Raw genomic sequence first — 22,768 nt, 5'->3', positions numbered from 1 at the left:
ATACAATGTTACTTTTTCTGCCAAACTACATTACACTGATATACATATATATACCATACTGATGTGGGTGTACATATACTGATGTGGGGCAGCTGGTAGTGTAGTCTTTAGAGCTGCTGCCTTTGGATCCAAAGGTTGCAGGTTTGATCTCTACTTCTAGCTGTAGTACCCTTGAGCAAGTTACTTATCCTGAAATTGCTCCAATAACAAAAAAAAAAAAAAATGAGCCAGCTGTATATATGGGTAAATAATTGTTACCACCATTGTAATTCACTTTGGCGAAAAGTGTCTGCTAAATGAGTAAATGTACATACATAGAATTCGTACAGATACAAGCATGTATGAAATATAATACTGTATATCAGAAAGGAGGATAAAAAACAGTTTTTTGTCTGTAATATATAAACATTTGCTCCATCATGTTTGTTTCTGTTATCACTGTTTTGATATTAAATATGTCATAAAGTTTGTACATCATGGGTTTGAATCCCACCTCTAGCTGTAGTAGCCTTGAGCAAGGTGCTCGTCCTAAATTGCTCCAGGAAAATTACCCAGCCGTATAAATGAGTAAATAACTGTAGACAGATTAACGTTGTAATTTATTTTGGAGAAAAGTGTCAGCTAAATCAATAAATGTTAACAACGCCCAACCTATTGTTTTATGACAATATAAGCATTTTCCCACCGTGAAAAGCATCTAAGCAGAAAAAGATCTCAAAACTGAAATGCTTACCCTCGCTGAAATATGCTACTTTAAATATATTCATTTTTCAGTTTTCAATTCAATGCAAATTCCATTTATTTTTGCACAAACTCCCATGGTTACAAGTTACCCCAAAGCCCTTAACGTATTAGTGCAAAATGTATAGATAAGTAACAAGTGGTATAACTCTGTTCATCAGCCATAGTGCACAGTTAAAAACAAGTGCAGGAAGGAAAAAAGGCAACAAAGGAGAAAAAGAAAACTCATAAAGGCAGTAGAGGAGAAAAGGCCTCTGGGTCTAGAGGGAAAATGGGATATCCACCCCTCCTTGGCAGGATAACATCACACAATTAGAGAAAAGTGTTTTGTGTAAGCAGTTTCTGGAGCGGTCAGGTGGTTGTGAGGCCAACCCCTTCCCCCCAATCGCCAGTCTGCTCAGCAGATGCTCTTCAGGGGGTCAAGATGTACAAACAACGAGGGCATGCAGGTCTGAACCTGGCGAAGATCAGACCATGTGAGCCGGCTCTCGGGGGAGCCTGAAGGGCCAAGAGCACGTATACAGCACAAGTAATGTCAGCTGAACGGCAGCTTTGTGAAGATTTAAAAGTGCATTTACCCAGCACTTCTCTCCACAGCAGCTCACACTTTTAGGTTACTTACAGTGATTTACCCATTTATACAGTTTTTACTGGTGCAATTAAGAGTAAGTACATTGGCCAAGGGCACTAGAGCACTACCTAGGATTTAAGCTGGCAGCAGCTTTAACCACTATTCTACCCACTGTCTTCAACTACCTCTAGACAGACAGTTTTAACTGAAGGGTGAGAAAATAAAATTCAAAATTAGTATAATTTTTTATTTGTTCTCCATTTTGAGAATTCATAACCACAAATTTCAGCACACTAACAAATTGTGATCTGTGAATTTTTTCTTACTTCTACAATTCTACCCCTTTGTACAACAAATATTTGCAAAATGAAACACAAGGAATGTGCTACATTTAGATTTGAGCTGTATGTCTAGGTGCAGCATGCAGGGTACACACACGCACACACGCACCCTCACATAACACGCACAGTATATACAGTGTGCACACTGAGTGCAGTATATGTACAAACAAGCTTCTGTCTCCCTCTGCTGGTTACAACTAGCAGTACAGTCACCTATGACTGGCTCACCTGAGCTTATATTATTCCTTTAGTGGATGCTTTTCTCCAGAGCAGCTTACAATTATTTACCTGTTTATACAGCTGGGTAATTTTACTGGAGCAATTTAGGGTTAATACCATGCTCAAGGGTACTACAGCTAGAAGTGAGACTCAAACCTTCAAAATAATAAAAATAATAATAATAATAATAGCAGCAGCAGCGACACATGAGAACAATCACAGATGAAGTGTATTACTGCAGCTAGTAGAAGTCAAGCTGAAGAGTACCATAGAGCAAAGCAAATAAGGTGGCTTCAGAAGACCTTGCTCAAGTCTTAAACAGAGCTGAGATTACACACACACACATTGGCTGAAGCCACTTATCCACTAGGCCAAGCAGCAGCAAAACAGAGCCTAACCCAGCAACACAGGGCACAAAGCTGGAGGGGGAGGGGACACACCCAGGACGGGACGCCAGTCCATCAGAAGGCACCCCATATGGGACTCAAACCCCAAACCCACCAGAGAGCAGGACCTGTCCAAGCCCACTGCACCACCACACCCCCTGAGCTGAAATCAAGCAGCCTCAATTTTTGGTCTGAAAAGGTAAGTCTTCAAGAGGGCCTTGTGGGTCCAGCAACTGAGAGCAGTTCTGATGTTGAAGGAAAGCTCATGCTACAGCTTGAGGGTATGGAATGACAATAAGCTTTCTTTTTGTTTTGTTTGAGGAGATATAGGTGGAATGTTGCTGGAGGCAGAACAGAGGTTTCACAAAGGAACACAGGAAGGGACAAGAGAGTGGAAGTAATGAGGAGCAGATCCATGCAGGAAGCTGTTGCTTAAGACTAAGAGTGAACTGCATCCTAGCAAGAAAAGGAAGCCAGTGGAGACAGCAAAGAAGATGATTAAAGAGTATAATGAGGAACACAATACAGAAGAAAAGGGTAGCAGAATTTCAGATGAGCTAGAGAGGAAGGGTAGCAGATACTGGAAGTCTGGCCTATGGGGAGTTGCAGTTGTCCAACATAAAAAAGAAGAGACTGGAAAAATAGTTAGAATGGCATAGTTCATAGGAAAGGGACAAAATTTGTGCATACTTATGACTGACATGACTGGGTTGGGGAGGAGGTGTGATGAGAGTAAGTGATAGAGTCATGTAGGGTCACACTGAGATTCCTGACGGTAATCAAAAACAAGTGTGATATTTTTAAAAACAATGGGGAAGGTATGATCTGTGACTGGAGGAGCACAAGCTAGGTTCAAGTCAGTATCAGACTTTGAGGCTGAGTTTTAGATAATGTTTGTAGACCCATGAGATGTTATAGGTATGAGAGGTAGTAGGAAATTTTGTCTAAAGGTTGTGTATTGAGGGGGTGTGGTGGTGCAGTGGGTTGGACCGGGTCCTGCTCTCCAGTGGTTCTGGGGTTCGAGTCCCGCTTGGGGTGCCTTGCGACGGACTGGTGTCCTGTCCTGGGTGTGTCCCCTCCCCCTCTGACCTTATGCCCTGTGTTGCTGTGTAGGCTCTGGTTCCCTGTGACCCCATAGGGGACAAGCGGTTCAGAAAATGTGTGTGTGTGTGTGGGTTGTATATTGAAAGGTTGTGATGAAAGGATGGACTTGGTGGAATTTGCAATAAGGTGACAAAAAGGCAAAAAAAAAAAATATTGTAAAAATAGAAGGGGTTCTAGCACTGATACTTGAGGCACACCTGCACTTCTAGAAAGGTTAGACTTGAGCCAGTACAGCACTTGGACTTCATGGAATGCAGAGAGATACAGAAAATGTTTGATTGCATTGAAAGTTGGTGAGAAATTGAGAAAAATGACAACCAATTACAGGGAAGCAGTCAGAGCTAAGGCGAAAGCATTCATTACCAGAAGGAGAGCAGTATCTGTAGCAAGAAACCAGCCAGATGTTCTGTTCACGAAAGGTCCTTGTCTTTGTGCTACCTGTAAGCCAAAATAGGGCGATGAAAAATGAAAGTTCGAATGTGTTTTATTCAGATTAAGATTTTTTTTACTTTCAGTAACATGTCAGCAGAAATTTCTTTCAATGTGATATTCCTCATCATATACAGTACCAGTCAAAAGTCTGAGCACACGTGGGCAACCTCGGGAATGCTTGTGTGGGAGGAACTAGAAAGAGGAGTGAAATCGAGCCATCGCACAATTGTCCTACATCCCCAGGAATGGCTGCAGAAGAGCTGGAAAAACATGGCACCTCATTTCCTCATCAGACTGCATTGTGAAAAAAACTCGTTTCCGGCAAGTGGACTCAAACTTTTCACTGGCATTGTATCTTTAAAATTTTACATTCACAAGGATTAAGTGTACCGAACAAAAATGAGAATACCTCAGCTTACGCTCACTGAAAAGGTCTTAATAACTGGCACGCATATGAATGAGCAGGCATTTAACTGAGGGGAATAAAGATGCTGCAAAATTTAGATGTGATAGGGCAGTGGAAAACAGTTAGCAGGCAGTGTCTGCAGATTGCTCACTTGCAGTGTTTCATAAGGCTGGCCTGCAAATTCAGCCAGTTAAGTCTATGTCGTAAAACAGAGCTGCAACATACTGCTGTTTCAGGTTTACGAATGATCACCCAAGAACACAAGAAAACTGGTTTTACCATCTTTTGCTTGGAATTATCACACATGCACAGATGGGGGAATTGATGAATTCTTTCTCTTCGCTTTCAGTCGGCTGATATGCACACAACCTGGTGGTGTTTCTTTTACTCATTTTGCTGACATGTTTCTCCAGAGCAACTCGTAATGTTAAACTACCTACAAGGACTTAGCGTTTGTACAGCTGGGTAATTTTACTGGAGAACTTTGGGGTAAGTAGCTTGGACAAGGGTACTACAGTTGCAGGTAGGATTCAAACTTACAGCCTTTGGGTCCAAAGCCTACAGCGCTGACCAGAATGTGACCAGTTGTCCTCAGCTGGAATCATATCTGCTAGTTGCCCGCGTTCATTCCTCCCAAGTGGGCATGGGTGTCTTGCTTTGAGGGGCAGCATAAGAACCGGATAATTGGCCTCGACTAAATGGCTGGGAAAAGGGTATAAAATGCAAACACAAAAAACGCTATCTGGAATTGCTCTGTCCATTGGAGCAGGCCTGAAGTACCCCTTTAGCTGAGCTCTGTCAAAGGGCTCACTAACTCAGCAAATTGGGATTGAACTGGCGGTAATGACTAGTAAGTCCCAAGAATGACCTTTGAAAAAATTACTTTTTTCTGCTGAGTGCTCTGTCCCCCTTCGAAGACAAATGGCTGTGGAAGATCTGGTTTTGAAAAAAAGCTGCGCTGAAATTCAGTTGGAAGAGCAATGCACATGTTTTCAGCTCTCCATGTATTGTGGAAGACTCAAGGTTACACAAGCATCCAAATCGGTAACAAACTCAAGCTGCCGTTCGTGAAGTAAAAGGGCAACCGGATGTAAGTCTGAGGCTAAGACCCAGAAACATGGCGGCAATCGTACTTTATCTTCTATCCAAAAAAAGTTGTTACATACAACAGAGGAAGCAGGTGGTACAGTGGTTCGTGCTACTGCTTTGCAGCTGAAGAGTGTAGGTCAGACTCCGACCTCCTGCTGTAGTACAAGAGAGCAGTGAACTTACCCTGAGCGATACAGCAAAGATGGGAGACCGCGAAGTATTTCTTGTAATCCTGCCTGTTGTAATATTATTCCTGTTTATTTTGTTGTTAATCATCTCTATTGGTTTTCCTGTCGTGCGTTTTGATGTCTGTATAGCTATTGTAAATTTAAACCTTTTTTTTTATAGCTTTTTCTGTCTGTATTGGAATCTTTTCTTCTGATCTTCCTTTTTATTTGCAGTGACTTATTTATCACTTTAGTTGTTCTGTATCTGTATTTGTTTTTATTACTCTCAGTCCAATTTAAGGCATTTTTGTCTGGGCGTCTGTTTTTGGATTTTTTTTTTTTATTCAAGCTGCATTTTGCCCACAACTCTGCCACTGTGCTGTCTTGTTTTTTTTTTTTCCCCCCAATTTTTTTCTAACAGCAAAAATTACACTAAGTATCTTGCTGCAAAAACCTAAAATCATACATCACTTTAGAGAAAAGCATTAACTAAATGAATAAATAATCATTAAATGATTAAGATATATAATAATATAAATGATGATGATAAATAAACAAGAATGATTGAAAATCGCCCCCTCCCCCAGTGTGGAAGAAGCCTCAAGTGCGACACTTGGTGCGTTTAATATATACACACACGACCACAGTTTCTCAGTAAGCTACAGCATGCAGAGCAGTGAATGTGTGGAAAATGGCCAGGGCGCCATGCAAACCCAGCATAACAAATCAGCAAAAGCCGGTGGGGGTGGGTGGGGGTGTGAGTACACTGAGTCCCTTTGATCGCGGCGATGGGGGAAAGACGTGCCCAGAGCTAATCTAACAATTCACCCACCGGAGGTGTTTGGTGCGCATCAGATCTCAATAACACGTTAACCGCTCCGCACTGGATGTAGCTCCGAACTCCAATCAGCTGGGGAAGAAGCATAAACATGAGGATTTTCCTGTTTGCAGCAATGTAACACTGATATACGTATACACATAACACATAAAAGACACAAAACAAGAGTAATCACAAATGCTTAATAAGCACTAATTTTGTAAGTAGTAATCTTTAAACTGATGCATTCTTCTACGCCACAGAGAGCCACTTTATGTTCTTTGGTTATTGTTCCTGTATTCTGTGTTTTTCTTTAAAAATTTCATACTCCATTTGCTATGCATCTCTTTATTCACCCTTTATAGGTGCACCTACTGGCTGGGCTGCTTGGAATAAGAATAAGAAAAATGCCAGAATGTGAAAAACAGGTACAATATTCATATACATGAAAGCCGGGGTTGAGTTTAGCTGACATGTTATTGCTTTACGTGCTACAGAGTAAAACCTTGCAGATATGAAAATACCATGTGTCAAAATATGCTCATACATTATAGAACAAAGACCTGTGAATATATGTATCTTACTGTCCCCAGACACCCCGCAGCACTCCGCTGCTCCTCTGCTGCAGGCTTGCAAAGACATGTCTGACTGTTCCACCATCACAAGTGTGTCTGTGATCTACTTCAGGAAAATCTTTAATTCATCATACAGCATCAAGAAAGCAGACCAGATGACACTTAGTTTTATTTCCTGTTAAAGCCTTACATTTGTGGAAAATGTCCAGAGGCCCTCTGAATACATATTGAATGTAAAATAGTTCATATTTTGTGACCCCGCCGCAAAATTCAGTTTCACATTTCAAAGGGACAACGCTATTAATCCCGATGACAATAGCATTATCAACGAAATAAAGTCAATGGCAGGGGCAGCAGGTGGCCAAGACTGTAGTGCCATTGCCTTATAGTTGTAGTACCTTTGAGGAAGGTGCTTATGGTGAATTGAAGGCAAAAATTACCCAGCCTCATAAATTGGTACATAATTATAAGAAGCATAGAAACCTAACATATTATATAAGAAGCATAAAAAAACCTAACATAGTAAGCTACTTTGGACAAAGACATCAGCTAAATAAGAAATAAGAGTATGAAAATATATCTAAAAAATGTTAGTTTTAATGTGCTCTAACATATACGTGAAGTGCTTACAGTACCACTGTGAACTGCAGGTGCTGAGAAAATTACCCCCCTTACTGTTCTCTCTGTAAGGCTGTCATTTTGCTACAGCAGTGACAGGTGAACTACCTCATACATTCCGCAAAAAGCCCCCCAGCTAAGCCCACACTTAAAGCCTTTTTACTTCCTGTACAGAAGAAGAACAGAAAACACTCACAGGCCCACTTCCCTAACACAAAACAATTCTAATAATTCTAATTTCCTTCCAGCTTTCTGCCTTTAGGGAGATAAGCAAAGGGGGGGGGGGGGGGGGAAGAGATTCCATAGTTTTTACTTTAAACAAGCCCAAACAGTAGAAGCTGTGCGAGTTTGCTATTTTATTCTATAAATCTTATCAGAACTCAGAGATCCCATACCCCCTTATGTAATAATTTCACTATACAGCCTCCTCATCTTCCAAACACTATCCAGGCCAGAAGTCTATTTGCAATTATTCTTGCTTCTAAATGCAAAATCAGTTTTACCACTAGGGCTAACAATAAGGATGTTTGTCGATATACTGTATTTTAAAGGTAGTGTCAAAATCTGCGATTTAACTATGATAAAGTAACTTTTGTTTGACTTATTTTTCATAACTCTGAGCTATATTAAAATTAAAATACATTTCAAATGAAAATAAACATGTGAAACATTTAAAGTAAACATCTGAAAATATATCGCCTCAAACTCAATTGTTGACTGATTCATCCAATAAACGACTGCCACATTCATCATCTTATTTATCACTGACACCGAGGAACAACCGGAACCCTGTGAAACACTGTAAACACTGTGCACACATTGTAAACACTGTGTAGGTCAGCTGTATTGAACTGGTTTCCCTCCTTTTCCGCTTGAGTGCATAATACTGACATCTATTGGCTATGCATGTAAAAACAAGTTGTGTTCAATTTGCTAGAGGGAAATTTCGTAAAATAAGTAAATGCAGAAAATGAAATAAAAAGTAAATTAAACTGGAAGAAAAATAAATTGAAACTCTTTGCATCTTTGAAAACTTGTAACTTGACAGGTTTGTAATACGAGGAGTCACTGTAAAGTTGACTCATTAGTGAAAGGACTAATAATTTTGTTTCCTCTTTTGAAATCGGACATTAACGCTGACGAGTTCAAGAGAATATTGTTATTCGAATAATGCCAGTAACACTAAACACCACTGGTCTGTTATACCACGGTTCTTATAAAACCAAAACCCTGAAGAAGGAAGAATGTGGACCCAAAAATTTGACTGCTCAATTTCCTTCCACAAAAACTGATGCCTTCAAAATTAATGTCAACAATATATGGCTCTGCTATAAAACTTTGGATGTGAGCAAATCTCCCACCCCACAGGTTTCTCCTTTTCTCTTCTACCAGATGTTCAGCTTCGTGTGCTGTAAAGGTCAGCATCCTCAGGCTCGGCCTGGCCATGGTCTAGAAGCTCAGACTCTGCTGGAAATCCGTGCTTTTCTGTAGTGACTGAACAGAGAATCTGACGTGAGACAAGGTGGGGGTATGTAATGGACCACAAAATGCATTTTTGTCAAATGGAAAGAGTAAAATACGGTGAATATGCAGTAGTGCAACATACGGTACATTCCACAGTTTCTATCAATAAACCCTGTGATCTAGGAGCACTATTTTATTCTTGGAAAATTTAAATTAAAAATACAGAAGCTCTACAACAGAGATTTGGGGTATTTACAGTTCTCTGCAACATGTTTACCAATAAAAGCAATCAATATATACTTTGTCTAACTTTATACTCATCACATGAGATGTCAAATACAAAATCAAAAATAGGTGTGTGTATATATACACATATATCTATGGTTTTATATTTTCTACTAAATATAGATATGTGTTTGTGGTATTCGTATACACAAAAATAGACACACAAACACATACAAAAGGCTATTTTATGTATAGCAATGACAACACCAACAAATTTTAAAATATTTGTACTAAGAATTATTTATTACTCATGGCTTGTCTTTTTTTTTTTTTTTTTTTTTTTTTTTACTTTTTCATGAATTCATCCTTTCATTATCAATAACTGCTTGTAGTGGAGGAGCAAAGTATATCCAGGAGGCATAAGGCGCTATAACGGTGATAATTTGACTCGACGATGCTAATGACAGGGAAATAAGGTTCACAAGATCACTGCCCTTCCATCTGTGCAGCACATGGACACTATGCTATGACAAGTACTCCTGCTGTAGTACTCTTAATAAAAGTACTTAACCTGAACTGCTCTTGTGAAAATGACCCAGCTTTAAAAATGGGTCAATAATTCTAAGTAGCATATCATGATCAAGGGTTGTGATTAGTTGATTCGCCATGTGGTAGGAGGTATATACGTATTTGGTTTTGTTTTGAAAGAGGCATAGTGCGCTAGCTTCGAAGTGTGGGCATGCACATATGTGTACACTGGTGTACTTTTTTTAAAGGGGGTGTAACTGCATAGTTAGAAGTTTAATTAAAGTTGTGACCCATGAAAAACGAATTTTTGAACATGTTGGAAAAATCTTCAAATATCCGCGATGATCCCCGCGTTGAGTGTTTAAATAATCTGTGTTGCATTCTTAGCTGAAAATTGGCCGTTATGGAAGAAACTATAGTCAGTTTGCTATAATATTTATGTTTCAAATATTTTAAAATACTTTTTCTAATTTGGAATCAATAATTGAGTCACCATATAAGCATCTGTGAGAAGCTTTTAAATTAAACAAAACATCCTTAAATGGTCTGTAGGTTTCCATGAGACACTTAGTCTGGCTGACAGCAGAAAAACCCATTTTAAGAGCAGCAATTCATCTCGGAGCAATAAAATACAACAGGCAAGACTGCACGCAGTGCTGCCTGTCAATTACTTTTAAAAACAGAAGGTGAAAGTCAGCAGCTTGACTGAAGAGGGCCTGAGTCAGCAAGCTATTCACACCCGAAAAAGCCAGGTGCCCTTACTTCCTGCACAAAGGAAGATGTTATAATTAACTGAAACACAAAAAGCCCTATGGCACTCGTAGAGACAACTGGTAACGTGACACTACTGGCCTAAGGCACTTTCGGAGAAAAATGTTAATACAATCAATCAAGTATGTATTCCCCATACAAACAAAAGGCTGTTAATCTCCTGGAAAGATGAGAACCATAAAAGGAGATGCAGAACTAGAGCCAAAGCCCATTCTCCTCTATTAAGGAGACGATCCGCACAGCTCACCAGAAGGTTCCAGGGGACTGGGATCGGCAGCGGGAGATGGCAGGATGACTTCCTCAACTGGGGCAGGTTTACCATTGCTACATAATGGAGAGGCTTCTTGTATAGGGCACTCAAGGGTGGTAATCTCCATAGGGGGATTGGAAAGGTGGGTAGGCCTTTCTGTAAGGGAAGGTGATGAAGACATGATCTCCTCTACAGCGACAGTTTCAGTTTCCTCTGAAGACTGAGGAACAATTGCTTCTACAATGAAGGGCTTGTTCTCTTCTAAAGGACCAGGGCCATTTTCCTCTACATGTGGAGGAGGGAATTCAGGAGACTCCTTATCCACAAAGGCAGGAGCGGAGTGTACGTCCGCAGGCAAGGCACTTTCTTCTGCAAGAAGGACAATTTCCACAGTTTCATATGCAAATGCACATTTCTTATGCTTCACTTCTTCAATGACAACGTGTGGATTTGGTATGAAATAAAAAGATTTCAAGCACATTTTAAAGGGGAATTCAGTGGAAAATCAGTTTGTCTCATCTTGACCGAAACCAAAATTTATCATAATTACATTCACAGCTTAGTGATATAAATAGTATTAGAATTAGAATACATGCAGCAACAGGCAAATAAATATATTTGTAATCAAAGCAGCTAGTGAATGTAACATTTACCTTCCTTGTAGACAATTAACTGTAGCACCAGTTAATGAATGTTAAAGATGCTCCTTACAAGCCTGTATTTGCCATTAATCCTCATTATAATGTATATACAGTATCATGTCACAAGTTTGAGTACGCTTGCTGGAAACTTTTTTTTTTCCCCCAGAATTGTCAATGTAACACCAACTTCCACTCCTCAAACATTCCATTTTTGTGTTTCTGGTGCAGAAAAGACTGGTTTCAAAAAGATGTTCCAAAACTTTTGACTGATGCTTGACTAAGTATTGCTACCATGATTACTGTTAAACTAGCAAAAATTTTAAAAGAACACAGAGTTACTTTACACTGATCAGCCACAACATCAAAAACCACCTGCCTAATATTGTGTAGGTCCCCCTTGTGCTGCCAAAACAAGCTCTGCCCCGTCGAGGCATGGACACCACAAGATCTCTGAAGGTGTCCTGAGGTATCCGGCACCAAGACATTAGCAGCAGATCCTTTAAGTCCTGCAAGTTGCGAGGTGGGGCCTCCATGAATTGGACTTGTTTTTCCAGCACATCCCACAGATGCTTGATCAGACTGAGATCTGTGGAATTTGGACGCCAAGTCTGGCAGCACGGTGGCACAGCGAGTAGTGCTGCTGTCTCACAGCACTTGGGTGGTGCGAGAGAATGTGATTTTGATCCCTGCTCAGTCTGTGTGGAGTTTGCATGTTTTCCCCGTGTCTGCGTGGGTTTCATCCCACAGTCCAAAGGCATGCTGTTTAGGTTCACCCATAGTGTGCGAGTGACACAGAGAGAGTGTGTTTCACTGATGTATGGATGTGTGACCCATTCTAAGTAGTGTATCTAACAGTGTAAGCTACCTTGGTGAATAAGGTGTGTGGGCGGAAACACTATATAGAGTTCATTGGAAGTCGCTTTGGAGAAAATCGTCTGCTAAATAAGAAAATGTAAGTCAACACCTTGAACTTTTTAACAATTTTTGCAGTCTGGCAGGGTGCATTATCCTGCTGAAAGAGGCCACTGCCATCAGAGAATACCATTGCCATGAAGGGGTGTACATGGTCTGCAACAATCTTTAGGTAGGTGGTACATGTCAAAGTAACATCCACATGAATGCCAGGACCCAGTCCAGTTCTGACACTCAGGTGCCCATTGTAGGCACTTTCACTGGAGGATAGGGGTCAGCATGGGCACTCTAACCAGTCTGCAGCTACGCAGCCCTGTACACAGCAAGCTGCAATGCATTGTGTGTTCTGACACCTTTCTATTATGGCCAGCATTAAGGTTTTCAGCAATTTGTGCTACAGTAGCTCTTCTGTGGGATCAGACCAGACAGGTTAGCCTTTGTTCCCCAAGTGCATCGCTGAGCCTTAGGCATCCATGACCCTGTCACCGGTTCACCAGTTGTCCTTCCTTGAACCACTTTTGGTAGGTACCAACCACTGCATACCAGAAACACCCCACAAGACCTTTGGAGATGCTCTGACCTAGTTGTCTAGCCATCACAACTTGGCCCTTGTCAAAGTTGCTCAGATCCTTACACTTGCCCATTTTTCTTGCTCCCAACACATCAAATTCAAGAACTGACTGTTCACTTGCTGCCTAATATACCCCAATCCATGGTAGATGCCATTGTAACAAGATAATCAAAGTAATTCTGCCACGCCCACGTTGTGGGCATGACAGGGCACACCTGGGGCTCGACGGAGACGGAGGCATAAAAGGCAGCGGCAGAACGAAGTTGGATGCGGAACCTTGTTCGCCAAGCCACTCGCTCACCGAGAGTCAGCCTTCGCTTCGCCTTAATCATCGCCCTTGTCCTCGTCCCATGTCCCTTCCCCTTCCTGAACTCAGATAAGTTTTCTTGTGTTTTGACCTTCTGCCTGTTTCCTCGACCACGTTTCTGGATTGTCCTTGTGTACAACGTTCGCTGATCAAAAACCTTTGCCTGTCCCTTACCACGCTTCCTGTTCCTCCTTGAAATAAACTCCTGTTCACTCTGCAATTGAGTCTGACAGATCCTTCCGGAACGAACCATGACATATCCACTTCACCCTGCCAGTGGTTTTAATGTTGTGGCTGATCGGTGTAAATACACCATAGCATGGTATCGCAAGGAAAAGAACAAAAAAATTGCCCTGTTGCTTCAATTGTTCTTCTTCCCCCGTTATTTTCTGTACTGCAGTTGTACAGCTGTAGAAGACATACCTGCGAAGATGTCCACTTCTGGAACCGGTTCAGAGGTCTCCAGAAAGGGTGGGTTTGGGAGCTCCACGGGATCAGGAGCAGCAAGAATGGGGAGAAGCTCATCAATGTGGACTAGAGCAGCTTCTGCAGCCAGTTCTGGTTCTGAGGTTGGAACAAAAGCACTTTCCTGCACTGGCCCAGATTCTGCTGCAACAGTAACCTTGGATTCTGGTTCAGGCTCAAGAGAGACTTGGATCTCATCTATCAGTTCAAATTCAGGTTCAAAGAGTGGTAAAGGTTCCTTCACAGATGGAGACACAAGAGAAAGCAAAGAGGTATGCTCAGATTCAGGGATGGGTGCAGGGGAAGATTCACCCCCAGTAGAAGACTCTGGTTCAGGGATAGGGGGAGGAACAGAGGCTTTCGCAGGTTCAGGAATGGTTGAAAGGACTGATTCAAGACCAGAGGGAAGTTCAAGTTCAGGGGTGGGTAGAGGAATAGACTCTTTCATAGTAGGAAGCTCAAGTTCAAGGATGGGTAGAGAAACAGACTCTTCCATGCTGGAAACCTCAGGTTCAGGGGTGGAAGGAGGAAGGGACTCATGTCCAGAGGGAAGCTGAGGTTCAAGGAGGGGTGGAGGAATAGACTGTTTCATAGTGGGAGACTCAGGTTCAAGGATGGATGGAGAAGCAAAATCCTTCATGCTGGGAAGCTCAGGTTCAGGGATGTGTGTGGGGACAGATTCAGGTGCTACTGGGATGTGAGGTTCAAGTGTTAGTGAACGGGACGTGGTTTCAGCAGTGACGGAGGAGGTATCCACTTCTGGACCAGCCTCCGAAGTAACCTCCTCTACAGGGGCTGGGATTGAGGTTGGTTCATCAGAAGATAGAAGGGCCTCTTCAGATGGTTCGACCTTAGGGAGGGGCTTTATTGTTGGCTCCCTGACTTCAGAGCCTGGGACTGGTACATCCTGTTGGTAGGGGCAATACAGTAAAGACAGATCTTCAACCAACTATTTTTTAATTAAAATGAGTAGCGTGCATGCAATTATGCACACACACTGGCCAAAGCCGTTTGTCCCAAGTGGGGTGGTGGCAAACCTGAGCCTATCCCAGCAACACAGGGTGCAAGGCTGGAGGGGGACACAACCAGGATGGGACACCAGTCCATCGCAAGACACCCCAAGCGGGACTCGAACCCCAGACCCACCAGAGAACGGGACCCAGCCAAGCCTGCCAGACCACCGCGCCCCTCCATGCAATTACATTATCATTGAATTGTACTTACATTTTTTCCATTTAGTTTTCCTCCAATGTAATTTACAACGATAAGTCACTAAAGATTATTTACCCATTTATACAACTGGGTAGTTTTTACCGGAACAATTTCAGGGTAAGTACCTTGATCAAAGGAACTGCAGGAGGAGGTAGGAACTGAATCTGGACCATTTGGATCCTTTCAACCCTTTTCAATCCACAAGCAGCAGCTATAACCACTAAACTACTTGCTGTCCACGACTTACATGTAGTATGAAACTAAAGAGTACATTCGAGTACCTTGGGGATGGATGACTGGATGATGGCTTCTTTTGCAGCACTTGGTGTTTTCCGCAATGAGGTGATGGCTGAGCTCGTCCACTGACTAGCAGGGTACATCTTTTTCCCCATGAGCTACAGAGCAGAACACAAAAACAGATGTGAAAAAATACAAAAAAAAAAAGTTCAAAATGTTTCTCTAGTTTTTTATGTTAAGAATATTCTGATCCAAATTTTTTGAAAAGACATTTTCTTGTTAGCATCTTTTAAACTGCATTTTCTTCACTGTTCTGTTTTGTAAAATTTCTCTCTGTTGTGCAGAAAATCACCTGCATTTCCACATACAGATGTTAGTTGGCAGCAAAATGCACTCAGAAGAGAAACAGAATAGAAGTCACTCCAGAGTTTATAGCTTGAGTGTGGTGCTCCTCACTCTTAGATACATACCTAAGAAACATTGCCGATGTTTGCGGAACAAATCTGTTAACAGCATGTAGCAGTTTGGAAAGAGTATTTATGTTTATTTTCAGTCATTTTAAATTAGTTTTAACTTTAATGTAGCACATAATTAATTAATATATTAAACTGAAGTCTTAAAGTATTTTTATTCATTATTGCTATATCCAGGATTTTTACAGAGCCTTACCCATAAATCAATCAGTGGGCAATCTGTTAATGTTATATTCTCTTTAAGTGTTGATTCATTGTGTAGATAATTAGACAGTTAAAAGTCACCCATAGTTGGGGAATAATGAACATACTTATGTAATTCAGAAGACCAACCATGACCCTACACTGGACATTGGTTTTTGATGATCAGAAGTATTGCAGAATATTATTTATCAAACATCTGTCTGAGGTTTTTCTCTTTTTTAAATTTAGACTTAATATTCAGCTTCTACTGATTTCAATATGGTAAAAAATGACCTCCAAGATACAGAAAAATCCATTCAAGAAAATTTCTAGTCCCTGTTTTTTTTTTTTTTTATAAGTTGAGGACCAAGTGTATCTTCAAAAATGCGTAGCTTGAACTTTCACAACATGAGGCCCAGTGTACACAGGTTATAAAACAGGTACCTTCAGCACCCCAACTGTCTGTGCTGGGTAACACACCGCAGTGCTTACGGCAGCCATACCCAGGGGCACTCCCAGCCGCTTTAGCTGAGACCCTGCAGAGGGCGAACCATAGCAGGAATCAGATCGTAGTAGGACAGAGCAGACCAAGGCAGAGTACAGCAGGATGGAGCAGAGCAAAGTGAGATGAAGCAGAATAGAAAATCCCGTGATGAAATTGTTACACAAGTATAAACTACAGATGGTATTTAATTTTTGAGATACATAATTTTTACAGCAAAGCTCAAATTTCTATGACAACATTTAAAACATCTGGTACCTCTAAGTGACAGCCAGAAGAACAATGCATCAGTAAAAACGTAGGTGGTGTTTCAGGTAGTGTCGCTACCTTCCAGTTTAAAGACAATGGTTGAAAACCCATCTCTTGTTGTTGTACCCTTTATAAAGGTACTTACCCTGAATTGATACAGTAAAAATTACCCTGTGGTAAATGCATAAATAATTAAGTATCTTAGCGCTTCAATTTGCTTTGCAGAAAAGCATCGGCTAAATGAATAATTGAATGCGTTATGAAGCTACTTATATTCCATTGCGACCCAACAGAGGTCGAGTTACCTTTTCTTGCCAGAACAAGACCAGCCAGTCCAGAAACAGTTATCACACTGAGCCTTGGGAGAAAGCCAGGAGAGGGGTCTTTCAGGAAGCGGTAGGCATCTAAGAAAATGCATTTTGTGAACGGAAACATATTTTTTAACAGTTGTATGCATGGGGAAAAAAAAAAAAAAAAAACTTTTTTTCTGCAAGTTATCCCAACGACCGTGGAAAGATGCACAAAGCACTCTCAATTTTCACCTTGTCCAGCACGATAAACGTTTGCTGCTCCAGCTTTTACAAGGCTACTGGTGCCCTAAAGTAAGAAAACCACAATTAGGGAATAAAGCAAAACTAAATAAACTCAACTGCACAAGAAAATAAATAATTAAAACAAACGTAAAGGGCAGGGGGTATAGAAGCCACTATTATTACTGCTGCTGTTGCAGTTGTTCTGTGTTTTGAGACCCTTAGTCACAAAGACACAAATGCCATTCCTAACCATGTTATGGATTTGGTGTGACAGGCGCTATTCTGTTTAATTAGTCAGACATCCCTCTGAATGGATCTCTGCAAAATAAACATTCAAGTGCATCCAACTGTGAGTGCTTTGATATCGAACAAGCAGCAGTGATGGGCAAAGCCCTGCTTTGCGAACTGATGACTTAAACTTGAGGTCGAACCCGCAAGCAGATCTCCCACCCCACATGGGCCAAAGGTTACAACATGGATGTCAGGTAATACCTCAACGGTCCTAGCATATGGCTGTAGCCCCACCCGCAGCTGGCCAAAAGCCCTCTGCAGGAAGCTTGGCTGTTCTTCCACGTAGCGGAGATTCTGGGCCGGAGAGGCGTAGATGGACAGCTAGGGGTGGGGGTCAACACAGCAACATTTTGTCATCTTTCACAAAGGGAAAGTATTCCTAAAAGCAAAACTAGGGTAGGCAGGGACATCCTTAGGCTAAATGAACCCATTTGACTCAAGTGGGTCCCGTAACTACAAGGAATCCAGCACTAGGGGCTGAAAATTAAAAAGTACTTGGGAGAGGTGGGGGTGTGGGGTTGAGATAAAGTTTTGTTTATATACAGAAAAACATAAATATACCTCTTTGTTGCTTTATTTTTAATATAATGTAATAGCATATATTCCTAATACCTAATTTCAAATAATCGTAAATCCAAGAGGCAGCACAAAATTACAAATTGGGCCCCGCAATTGCTAATGTCAGCACTGAGGGTACATGTAATCTTGGTGGTGCTCTCAGGAAATGAGATTACCCTCTTTTTTATGGCCTGTCCTCCTTCTGTCACTTGTGATCAATCAAAAAAATACTCAACAAGACCTTAGATGTTTTGTACACAAATACATTCCATAAAGAACATAACTTGTGCTTAATTGCATTTGTTTAATTGTTTGAGGACAAGGTGCAGCGCTCCTCTGGTACCTCCTGCGGAGAAAGCAGTTCCTCCTTGTCGCCCTTGCTCAGGGCATGCACTCGAAAGGAGGCCATACCCAATCCCAGGGCTGCTGGGATCGCTGCCAGCTTAACCACCTGTGGACACCAGCATCAGTCATCATCATAGTGTCCTCTCAGGGTGTACTATGTTAAAATATACTTCTGTCAGTGGCCATAGCTGCAGGTAAACACAGCAAAACTGTTGCAGGAAAAAATGAGAAATGCTGACCCATAATCTCATAAATCTCATAAACTCACTCGCTACCATCAAGCACTTGTTCAAGTCAGGGTCATGGTGGTCCAGAGTCTATCCCACAAACACACGGCACAAGGCTAAGAAGGGTTCACCCTGAACACGACACCAGTCCCTTGCAGTAATCTTAGAAAAACTTTTGAAGATTCATATTTACATTTAGCTTTTATATAGAACAACTTAGTGTTAAGATACCTGCAACTATTTACCCATTTATACAGCTTGGCCATTTCAAATACAGTAAGTACCTTACTCGAGGATATTACAGCTGGAGGTGGGATTCAAATGTGTGGTCTCAGGGTGCAAAGCCAGCAGTTCTAACCACTATACCATCTCTAGCCCCAGATGATGACACTGTGCACAAAAGATGCAAATAAATATATAGTAAAATAAATACTCTTAGCTGGAACTCTCCTGTAGTAAAGTCCTTTATGCTACCACACATTACCCAGAATTACCCAGAGTCTGGACAGAAATGTCACAGCTCTCACTGCATAATAACAGCAGATTAGTTAAAATCCAATTTAATTAATGAAGATTATGTTATTTGTGTCTAATTTTCCTACGCAGACGCCACCTCCGTCACGCCGCTAATCCTAATGATGCGGTTGCTCATATGTTTAATGATTTTATCAAAACTTGTCTTTTATTTAGCCCGGTCTTCCGCAGAGAAGGTTACAAAAAAAGTTCACACGCGATTAAGTCACCATGAATAGTTAAACGTGTGAAACGCGCTGCACTGTGTCCTTTCGGAATTATATTCATGTAATTTGTAATACGATTTTTTTTTTTCATCTTCTGCTTCAAATTGGACTGAAAGCGAGTGTGTTTCGCGGAGCAGCCCGTCGTCGGACAACGTCCGTACTCAATTTACGCAACGCCAGCGACCGATCGCGAGTCCACGCGCACCCGTCCGTGGAACGCGCTTTAACACCCGCGCGCACTCTTTCTTTCCGCACTGACACCTTGACGGGGACTGCGTGTGTTTGCGTCTGCTCAGTTTGGACGAGAAGCACACTTACCTTGGCAGCCATAGCGGCTGGGAAGGAAGGGCGTGTGACGCGGAACGCGCTGGATCGGCGCCGCACAAGCGCGCGAGGAGCGTCCGAAAGGGCCGCCGGCGATCCAGCGATGTAGCGCGCTCGTGTCTCGTGCGTACTTCACACGCATTAACGCTTGCAAGAACAAATTGCTGCAATTCCATCTTAGCATGACATGTGTTGCTCAATTTTAGTTGCATTTACTCAATCTGCCTGTGAACACATGATATACATTTTGGTCAAGAAGAGCAAGAGGCAACTTGATTTTTTTTTCCTCGATTCCACCTTCTTCTAAGGAAACCCTAGTTTAGCCGTGTCATAGACATTATCACTTCTAAAGAGGTGATTGTGAGCGTAAAAAGTTTAAAAAAAAAAAAAAAAAAAAGTTGAAACGTTAAAAAAGTTAAAGTAAAAAAAAAAAAGTTTAAAAAAGAGTTAAAAAAATTATTTATAATTAATTGTAGTTATATATTATTTGTTATTCGTGCGTTTCATCCATCTTACGGCGTTTGACGAATTTATACAGGAGAGAAATTTCAAGAGAAATACTTTGATCAAGGGTACAGCAGTAGACTCGAGACTGAAGCAACAAATCTCAGGGTAAGAGCCTGTGTCTTTAACGGCAAGACAAGATGACAGGAAGAGAAAAAAATAAACCAGAGCAGTATTATCCAAGGCATTTTTGTTTTCTCCTTAGTAATAGGAGAATTGCGGTTAGAATTTCTGCGGAAAACCTGTTTTTTTGTTTTTCTTTTTTTTTTAATGAATATAATAAATCACAGTTAATATGGCCTATTGGACATCTTTGAAGAAATTTACATTTATATGAAATACAGGACGTTTCAGAAATGATTGCAAATGAGGAGGCGGCGCGGGGGCTGGCGGTGGGGGTGGGTGGGGGTTGGTGGGGGGGCGTGTTGGAGCAATTTCTATTTTTATAGTTACTGCATTTACTTGTAGTTATTAGTTCCCCGCCGAAGCAGTAGGTGGCAGTAGTGCACCTGTCTGGTCTCCTACCTGTTTCTACAAATTGATAAGAAAAAAGGTGGAAGTTTCAGTATCACAAAAGGCCATTTATTGTCATGAAAATGTTCTGTGCACTTCTGTGATACTCAATAAATATGACTATACTGAAATAATCAAAAGTCAGCTAAAAAATGTAGGAGTATTCTAGTAATTTGATGGACCTGAGCTTCTGTTTGTGTGAAAATTGTGCTTTTGGTGTGATTTATTAGTTATGGACATGAATGATTTACTTCAATAACAGAAATGGAAAAAAAACTTTGCTAATTCATTTTCAAGACCTCTGGTATTGAGGTAAAGAGGGAAACCTTGTCCAGGATGGAATAAATATATGAATCTGCAGCATTTGTGTTTGACTGTAAGCAATAACTTGTAATGCTTTTTACATTAACAAAAGGTGTGCGTAGAGCACTTTGTTATACCTGTTAAATGTATATTTTCTGTCATGACCCAGTTTATCATACTGCTATGAAGTATCTCGGAGCAGTTGAATCACATGCAGCTGAAGCAGTTGCAAATTACACAATTTTTCAATAGTGCAGAGAATTCAGTTTATTAGTTTTCACAACTGAAGTTTTACAATCTGTTATAGATATATATATTTGAGAAATCAAAAAGGCTACATTTCAGTCTTACGAAGAATAAATGTAATTTCTCTCTCTCTCATATCACTTTAATTCAGTTATTGTACAGAATAACAGATAATATCTTTGAAAAAAGAGCAATATGTTCCTTTTTTTTTAACGTCGCAGTGCAACTTACATCTTACACACCTGTGCAATGTACCGTGAGGTGTACACCCCCGAAATAACACAGTGGAACCCCATTCAGACTGACCGCAGAAGATGGGTAGAACACATGGAGAGAAGGGAAGAACTGAAGGCTTTGTATCTCAAACAGAATGTTTTGTATAGCATCCCAAACAATTTTTCCAGTAAATAAAGAAAGTATTCAAATGAGAACAGGAGCAGAACTAGAAAACAGACCATGAGGCAAACTAAATAGGTTAAGGTGGTTAAGCAACTTGTTATCCAGTTGTTGTCAGAGCTGCCAAGACAAGGAGCCTGAGAGCAACATGAACATTAAGTAGGTCAAAGATCTCTCTTCACGCCCTATGATCGGGGTTCATAATGAAGGGCCTGACTTCACAGCTTGCACCCTGGCTGTAACATCTTACCTCGAGAAGGTGCACATATGAATAAGCACAGATGACATTCTCGCAGAGGTCTATTAACACCTCAAAGAAAACTGTGCGGGGGAAGGGGAAAACCCTAAATATGCATTCAAGTGATGTTCCAAAAAAGGGTTCTTGAACTTTCAGACATGTATTTTTACCTTTAACCAGATTAAACAGTTACCGGGAAAATACCAATAAAAGCCCTTCTGGAAAACAGTGTAATCGTTTGCGGTAAATATGAGCTTTGTGTTCAAAATTCCATCATTGTTCGGATGCAATGCAATTACGGGGGTGTGGGCTTTGATACGAAGGGGATTAGATGTGACACGTTCTGGACTGAAAGTAGTGGCGGGGAAAACAAGGCTGTGTTGGTCCCTTGGCGGTGACATGAGGGCACAGCCTCGGACCGCAACTGTCATGCAGCTGCCGGAATCACAGTGGATCTCAATTTATATGATTTATGGGCACGTTACACACTCTGTGGAGCTGCAGTGAGCGGTTCACTGCCAGGGCGGACCAGCTGCCTTTTGAAAGAGCATGAGCAAAGTAGTGATCTTTCAAAAGCAAAATATGACCGGGACACTGCACAACAGCCAGAAATGCATATTTTCCCGGAAAAGGATTAGAAGTTTTGTAAATGACTTCCAATGACATTCAAATGATATTCAAATGACTCTGAGGTTATTTAAAGAGACAGGAGTGAGAATTAATGTTCTGATTTGGGTCTGTCTGCAGTAAAGAGAGCAATTTTACTTTTTACTTTTTTTTTTTTTTTTTTTCTTTAAACATTGCTAGGTTTGGGCATATGTAATTGTTGATAGTTTGCAGTTCCAAAGACTATCTGTGACACCAGTGCATACGGCTGACCACAAACACAGGAAAACATTAAGCAACGGAAGTGGGGTTCTAAGTCTCTTGCACCATTTGCTTTCAATTCAGTAATAAAATAGTAACTGTAGTATTAATTAATGAGAATAGTCATAATAGTACATCTTTATACAGTTTTTTACACATTCAAAAAGCACTGTCTTTTGTTTTCCACAGGACTGAATATCAAGGTTACATGAATATGCGATGGCCAT

At 41.1% G+C, this 22,768-nt stretch overlaps 1 protein-coding gene across 1 annotated transcript; it reads right to left on the bottom strand.

The window, feature by feature from the left end:
- Window positions 1-8,792: 8,792 nt before the first annotated feature.
- Window positions 8,793-19,480, bottom strand: LOC108919989 (uncharacterized protein KIAA0754-like). Its single transcript, XM_029258154.1, has 10 exons — window positions 19,469-19,480; window positions 18,182-18,289; window positions 17,482-17,601; window positions 16,999-17,053; window positions 16,762-16,860; window positions 16,150-16,241; window positions 15,094-15,207; window positions 13,559-14,507; window positions 10,702-10,860; window positions 8,793-8,960 (listed from the first exon to the last, which is right to left on the bottom strand). The coding sequence occupies exons 1-10, from the start codon at window positions 19,478-19,480 to the stop codon at window positions 8,863-8,865; spliced, it is 1,806 nt and encodes a 601-aa protein (XP_029113987.1). The 3' UTR covers window positions 8,793-8,862.
- Window positions 19,481-22,768: the final 3,288 nt, after the last annotated feature.

Source organism: Scleropages formosus, chromosome 14, assembly GCF_900964775.1.
Source record: "Scleropages formosus chromosome 14, fSclFor1.1, whole genome shotgun sequence".
Classification (NCBI taxonomy): domain Eukaryota; kingdom Metazoa; phylum Chordata; class Actinopteri; order Osteoglossiformes; family Osteoglossidae; genus Scleropages; species Scleropages formosus.
Note: the sequence above shows the minus strand (reverse complement) of the source record. Positions and strands in the feature narration are given on the sequence as shown.

Excerpts from the sequence above, each read along its gene's own strand:
- LOC108919989 (XM_029258154.1), bottom strand. Across the intron at positions 15,208-16,149 it reads AGACAGTTGGGGTGCTGAAG|CTCATGGGGAAAAAGATGTA; the intron begins GTACCTGTTTTA and ends TCTGCTCTGTAG. Across the intron at positions 14,508-15,093 it reads TCCAGTCATCCATCCCCAAG|GATGTACCAGTCCCAGGCTC; the intron begins GTACTCGAATGT and ends CCCTACCAACAG.